Source organism: Acomys minous (assembly GCF_964271855.1).
Source record: "Acomys minous genome assembly, chromosome: 2".
Classification (NCBI taxonomy): domain Eukaryota; kingdom Metazoa; phylum Chordata; class Mammalia; order Rodentia; family Muridae; genus Acomys; species Acomys minous.
Genome location: NC_140484.1, coordinates 45,456,754 through 45,464,637, shown reverse-complemented (window position 1 = coordinate 45,464,637; position 7,884 = coordinate 45,456,754). Strand labels below are relative to the sequence as shown.

The following is a 7,884-nucleotide window of genomic DNA, read 5'->3' as shown; positions in this document are numbered from 1 at the left end:
CATGTTCAGAGCATGCTGGAAAAATTGCATGAAGCAAAGGGCCCATTTTAAGATAAACAAGATAAAACACTGTACCAATTAAAATTGAATTCATCCTTTTACAACATATTGTAAATGATCAGTTGATGAAATGCCTTAATAAAGCATAATGTGGTAAACAACAACAACAACAACAACAACAAAACACCTTGAAGTTAAGAGTGTTTTCCTCTGGGTAATTAATCCAAGCCCATTCCATGGGGCTGTCTTTGAATTTCCAGGTTGCATCATTGGCTTCCCAATTATGGCTGTTACTGTGAATGTAGACGTGTAGAAAGCCTTAGTTTGGGAACCTAGATTCAATGTAGGGTAGCTCAGAGAACCTGTGAAGATGTGGTTGGGGGGGGGGTGAATAGTGTGTTGTTAGAGTAAATTAGGAAAATCAGAGCTCAGATACTGCTGCCACAGTGAAGACTTTATGTAACATATTTGACTACAGGCACAATCTCTCTTTCCACGATAACTGCAGGCAAGGTGAATAGATCCATGCGTCACCTCTGGAACAAACAATAATGAGGTACTGCCTGATATTATACTGTTCTTCTTCTTGTTTTTGTTGCTATCTGTGTTATGTGCCTATATAAGTAACTGACTTCTCCTTACTTCTGTGAAGTTTTTCCTTCCATATGAAATATCAAGAATTAACTTATGATAAAGTCTATTTCCTAAGAGACCAAGTACAAACTTGCTCAATCACTTTGGAAATCAATATTGCAGTTTCTCAGAAAATTGTGTCTAGCTCTATCTCTAGACCCAGCTTTACACCTCCTGGGCATATACCCAAGAGATGCCACACCACACAACAAAAAATATTTGCTCAACTATGTTCATAGTAGCTCTATTCATAATAGCCAGAAACTGGAAACAACCCAGATGTCCCTCAACAAAAGAATGGAAAAAAAACTCAACAACAACAAAACCTATGATACATTTAACCTATGGAAAACTACTCAGCTATTAAAACAAAGAAATCATGAAATTTGCAGGCAAATTGATGGAACTAGAAAGGAACATTCTAACTGAGGTAACCCAAATCCAGAAAAACACATATGGTATACACTCACTTATAAGAATATATTAGCCACATAAGAAAGGGATAACCATACTATAATTCACAGACCCAGAGAAACTAAGGTACAGAAAGACACAAGGATGGATTTTCAAATCTCACTCAGAGGGGAAATAGAGTGATCAGTGGAAGTGATTGAAGAAAGGGAATAGGAGAGGAGAGGAATCACTGAGGGAAATGAGTGTGGAACCGATATATGGTGAGAGGGGCCAGGAAGATAGAGGCCTTGCAGAGAAAGGAGCAACCATGGGTGGGAGCACTTCTTAAACAAGCTGGAAACCTGCAACTGGGGGGTAGTGCTCCTGGAAGGATATGGGGATGAATTTAGCTGAAACCCCTGGTGGCAGGGGTCATCAAGACTAGAGAGGCCACCCTCTAGGAGCGCCCCCCCCCCAGACAGACTCCTGGTGGAGAAAACAGAATCCTACCCCTCCTACAAAAATTTACATCCAGAATTTACCCTGCCTTCAGAATATGCCAGGATTAAGATAGAGTAGAGATCAAGGGAGACTCACTCCATGGGAGCGATCCAACCCCTGATATTAATGATGATGTTCTACTGTGTTTGGATACGGGAACCTAGCATAGCTGTCTACTGAGTAGCCTTGCCTTGAAAGAGATCAAAACAGAGCCAAGACTCACAGGCAAACATTGGGTAGAACATAGGGAGCCTTGTGTAAGAGTAGTGGTGAGGGGAGATATAAGGACCCAGAGGGGGCAGGAACTCCACAAGAAGAATAACAATCCCAACTAAGGTGGGCCCAGAGGGTTTTGCGGAGATTGAATCACCAACCAAGGACCAGGCATGGACTGGACCTAGGCCCTCTACACATATATACCTAATGGAAAGCTTAGCCTCCCTGTGGGTGTCCCAGGAAGGGAATGGGGGCTCACTCTGACATGGTCTCAGTTGCATGCCTTTGAATTACTTCACTCTAGTGTGGCTGCCTTACCAGAACACTATGAAAGAGTAAGTACACAGTCCTGATGAGACTTGAAGTGCTGGGCCAGTTTGTGCTTGGGGGAGGTATCCCCTTTTCTCGGGGGGCAGGGGCAGGGGTATAAGATGATGAAAGAGTGGAGGTGCCAAGAGGAGAGGAGTTAAAGGGCTACGACTGAGATGTAAAGTGAGTAACTAAAATTTTTAAAACTTCAAAAATATTAGAAGAGGTGGTGAACAAATAAATTATCAAAAGAAGAATTTGGATCTACTCACATTTTCTTTTTCTGTGGCTGATACAGAAAGAGTAGTGATAGGCTGATTGGTATGTTTTATTTTATATTATCTCATTTTGCTAAGTAGTAGTCATGAATTCATATTTCTCAGGACATATCACGTCTACAGGTAACCCACAGACTGAGTTGTTTCCAGGTGAGAAGGGGAATAATGTCCATTGTTTGCATGACAAAGGCTTGTGCTGTGTTATAGAGCATATGTAAGCATTCAGAGGGGCATCTACTGATTTTGCCTGTATCTCTGCCTGATATGGCCCTTTGTATTTCTATTTGCATAAGAGTCTACTGCTTCAGGTTTCTCAGTATATAAAGGAGTATTCAATATTAATTGAACATTGGTTTTAAAATTATAAACATAGACTTTATTTATTTTTCTTGAAATTTAAGAGTTTAGGGATCTGAAACACTTAGTCTTTAGATTCCCTTCAAATGTTGACATTATTTTAATGATACAATGACCATAACTTCTATTGCTAGAGATGTCATCTCACTGGAGTCATAACCACTTACAGTAGTATATAACTCAATTCTCAGGGCAGTGAGTAAATGTCCTTATTTATCAGGCAACATGAAATAACTAAGAAAGGAATTTCAAAATATTCCGATATTGATGAAAATAACACAACAGACTATTTACTCTACATATTAATGACTTACTCTGTTATAAGAACTTTTCAAACATAAAAAATGGACTTGAAAACAAAATAAAACAAAACAAAAAACCAGAGCAATTGCCTATCTATTTCTCCATTTACCTATGGAAAATACTATGTCAAAATTACTGTTTGTCTTGAGGGAAACACTTCAGGAGATGGTGTCCCTGGGGAATTTGGAGGAGCTAAATGTCCCATGTGAGTTCAGCATCATGAAAGCATTAACAAAGAAGCCCAGAAGGACTACTTCCAGTCTTTACCTCTACAGTCACAAATACAACAACAACAACAAATCTTTGGATTAAAAAAAAATAACATCAATCAGAGGTGAGCATTTTTTAATTTAACTGAGGTCTTAACCATCTTATCAGTTACCTCAGATATTTAGGGCAGTTTAGGAAGATTGCTAAGAGTTGGAAGAGGTAGAATAGAAAATTGAGGTTAAAATCAGACACTCAAAATTGTATAAATTCCCTTTCTAGGAAAACTGAAACCACCCTAGGACTTATAACCACAGCACCTTCTCAGGGTAGTCTGTATGTTAGGTGCAAATCCCTGCCAGCCTTTTGCCCCATTTGAGTTTTATCATGGAGTCTCCATGTTGCATGTTTTCCCCTCTGACTTACAAGCTGAGCTTCTCCAAAGTAAGGTGTCCTCAGACATTCTTCTTTTCCCACTACCCTTTAGGTTTCCAGAATCCCAGCGGTGACGAATGACTGCCTCCTCTCCATAGAGAGAACCATTTGAAAGACCATTATTGTTGAAGAAGGACGATAAAGGGTAAGAGAGAAAGAGATAGCAAATGTAGGGTGGTATTCAAGTTCTGGAAGAAGAGAAGAAAGGCAGAGACTAACATCTTCAGAAATTTTACCTGGTCTCTAGGTCACAACTTGAAAGCTGAAATAGATTTCTGACTATTTGTTGTCTAAAAAAATTTTTGGTATTAAAGATATTTTTAAGATCCATTTTAAAACTTCACTATCACTTTAGTTCAAGGTGTGTGCCTTCTTTCATGGTCTCAGACCCTACATATATTAAAGGGATATGATCAGGGATCATGCAGTGAGTAGTCAGGGTTTATGCAAGGTATGTATAGGGTTTGTGTTGTGGGTTGACAATGGCTGTGCCACAGGCAGTCAGAAGCTGTGTATTGTGTGGTCATGGAATGTGCAGTGAATATTCAGGGGCTAGGAACTGAGTAGTCAGAATCTACAGCTTGTGTAGTCAATGGCTAAACTGTAGGCGGTCAGAGACTGTGCTGTGGGTATCGGGGGCCGTGCAATGGGCAGTGGGACTTTACTCTGATCTCATTCTTTAACCTCATTTCCCCCAAATCACATGAATTATTGTCATTTTCATTGCTGTTTTACTATTCATCCTTCAGTTTTGTTTTACAGAGTCAAAGATACTTAAGGAAACAGTACAGAACCCAGTTGCCAGAAAGCACTAGCTGTGGGTTCTTTTTGTAAGACAGTCGTAAGAACATTTAGGGCTTCTTTAGATGGCCTACTTTGGAGACTGACCAGTTATACAATTCCTTGACAAGTGTAATGTCCTTTTCATTATACTTTTCATAAGAGAACCACCTCATGTATTTTACCATATTAACCTCATTCATTCCACTAGTATTCCCCTTTATTGGAGTCCTAACAAGGTAAGCTGAGTACAATCACCACCTAATGTCCTTCCTTCCATACACAAAGTTCACATAGTTTCTACTTCCTCCGTGAGTGATAATACAAGCCTTCTCTTCTACCATTCACCTCTCTCCAACCCTTCAATAGTGCTAATTATCTTCCCATATTCAGAAGTGAGAGAGAGGCAAGCCCATGTCTCTTAAGTTTCTTGGATCACTTGGGGGAGTCATCTGCCTCTAACTTTGTAACAAGGAGCGCCCATACAATAGTATTCTCCAATAAGGATCCCTACACCTCAGTTGTGATGCTTCTGCAGGCACTTCACCTCAGTGAACCCTCAAATCTCCATCTTCTCAGGTTTAAAGGATGAAAGTGAAGAATGTCTCAGGGCCTTTGTGTGTGTGTGTGTGTGTGTGTGTGTGTGTGTGTGTGTTTGTGTTGGTATGAGAAGGGTACATATCTGTACCCTTCTGTGTTGAATGTGTGTGTGGGAGCCTAAGGTCAACTTTGGGTAATATTCCTCTGGAGCTATTAACCTAATATTTTGAGACAGTTTCTCACTATATACTGGAGTTCACTTATTCAGCAACCTTGGCTAAACAGTACGTCACAAGGATCCTCCTGTAGTCACACACACACACACACACACACACACACACACACACACACACACACGACACACACACGGCACACATGAAGATCTGCACATAAAGGAAGAAGGAGAGAGAGTAAAGGAGGAAGAAGGACAGGGAGAGACAGAGGAAAAGATAGAGAAAGAGAGAGGAAGGAATTAAAAGCACACACCACCACCATTACTGTTCTTTGTATGGGTGCAAGAAATTAAACTCAGGTACTCAAGTTTGCACAGCAAACATTTTACCAACTTATCTACCTCCCTAGACTCTTTTTGAATTTGGAGTAAATAATGCTAGGGTATAATTAATCTTTACAATATTGAGCACATTTCTGTTTTCTTAGTTTAGGGAGTTAAACACATATTAGAGCTACTTATAAATATTTTGGTCAGAAAATGATCATTGAGAAGTATTTTTTCTGGATTGCTATGGAATATTTTAGTCTCTGGAATGCTAAGGTAATTCCTTAGTAAGAAGCCCTTCCACTTAAATATAGAAGGCATTTATTTCTTCTTCAGCATTAAAGAAGTGACACCCACAAACTAACTGCAGATAAATGGTACAATTCAGGGTTTGTTGTTGTTTTGTTTAGACAGTATGAAGAGTTTGCCTTTTTTTTCTTCAGATTAGAAAAAATATGAATCAAGGAAACCAAACCACCATCTCCGAATTCATCCTGCTGGGTCTCTCCAACCAGGCTGAGAAACAGCAACTTATCTTTGTGATTTTCCTGAGTATGTACCTGGTCACTGTAGTTGGAAACAGTCTCATCATTCTGGCCATTGGCTTGGATATACATCTTCACACACCCATGTATCTTTTCCTTGCCAACCTATCCTTTGCTGATATTTCCTCCTCTTCCACCTCAGTCCCAAAAATGCTATTTAATATTCGGACTAAGAGTCAGTCAATCTCCTATGAGGGCTGCATCACACAGATGTACTTTTCTATTGTGTTTGTTGTCATTGATAATTTTCTTTTGGGGGTCATAGCTTATGATCGTTTTGTGGCTATCTGCTACCCTCTGAATTATACAAACATCATGCACCCTAGGTTCTGTCTTTTGCTCACTGTCTGTCCATGGACTCTTAGCAATATTGTTGCCCTAACACATACACTTCTCGCAAATCAGTTGGTTTTTTGCAACCACAATACCATTCAACACTTCTTCTGTGACTTGGACCCTCTGCTCAGACTTTCCTGCTCAGATGCAACTATCAATGAACTTGTGAAATTTATTGTGGGTCTATCAGTCATCACCTTTCCTTTTGCTCTTATCCTCTTATCCTATGTCTGCATCATCAGGGATGTACTGAGAATTTCATCCATAGAGGGAAAATGGAAGGCATTCTCTACCTGTGGTTCTCACCTGACAGTTGTATTCCTCTTCTATGGCACAATTGTAGGGGTTTACTTTTTTCCTTCATCTACTCACCCTGAGGACACAAACAAGATTGGTGCAGTACTCTTCACTGTGGTGACACCCATGATGAACCCCTTCATCTATAGCCTGAGGAATAAAGATATGAAAGGTGCCTTGAGAAAGCTCATCAATAAAATACGTCCCCAGCCTTTGATGTCATAAGCCTCTGAACTTTGATATGAATAATTAGATGAATGATTCAGTCCAGAGTTTGGAGTATAGTTTTGATGCTCCAAATTTTAGTGAACCATTTTGTATCTGCACAGTAGCTTCTTACTTCTACCTGTGTGTGGCAAATGCTTTACCATAAGTTTTGGTATTGGAAATATGGCCCATTATTTCCATGGTAAGTCGCTATAAAAACATAAACTTGATTACAACATATTACTATAAACTTTGGTACAATTTTTTTGTGATATGCTTATGTTGACTTACATTGAATGGTTCATATCTATGGGTATGCCTTTTTAATGTCCTACTTATTCCAAACCTGAAATATGCATGGTAAAGAGTGGATGTTGAATGAAGTTGGTTGAATAGAAAGGGTAAGAAATATGGAAGGACTTGAGGGAGGGTAAAATGATTAAACTACATTTATTGAAAATGTAAAAACTAAAAATGAGTAAATAAATTAAAGAAGAAGAGAGAGTGTTGAACAGCTCAAGTCAGAGACACTTCAGGTGAGGATTTACTTGGGTATTCCTTGATCCCTGCTAATAACATACCCACTTTAGACTACATATTGTCTGATGTAGATGATCTCAGCAAAAATAAATTTCTCATTAACTAGGTTTCTCATCAATGGAAATTAATTACAATGGGGGCTTTGAGCTAAATTCGGACTGTTAAACATTTATCAGGCTGAAAAAGATGTTAAACAAGATTTTATCATTATCTTCCAAACCCCACCTTGGTAAACAATCAACTTTTCCAATAGCCAGGTATTGTATTGAAAATATTCTTAATTATCTAGGAAATATGTTTAAATTGGTTTGTATCCATGTGGGCTTGCTCTGCTACTCTGTGTCCCCTTTCTTATAGATTCTATGCAATATCAAAGACTTTACTCTAGTTGCAGTGAATCACAAGAAGCGAAGAGACTAATTTGACAGGCAATAGGGTTGTATATTGAGGTTACCTAAGAATGTGAAATTAGAAGAAATAGTATCACAAATTCCCATAATGACCTTGA

General features: G+C 39.0%; 1 protein-coding gene across 1 annotated transcript; it reads left to right on the top strand.

The window, feature by feature from the left end:
- Window positions 1–5,906: 5,906 nt before the first annotated feature.
- Window positions 5,907–6,854, top strand: LOC311591945 (olfactory receptor 1S1-like; the record flags this gene model as incomplete). Its single annotated transcript, XM_084771788.1, has 1 exon — window positions 5,907–6,854. One exon carries the CDS (start codon window positions 5,907–5,909, stop codon window positions 6,852–6,854), a length of 948 nt encoding a protein of 315 aa, XP_084627914.1.
- Between the last annotated feature and the right edge of the window lie 1,030 nt (window positions 6,855–7,884).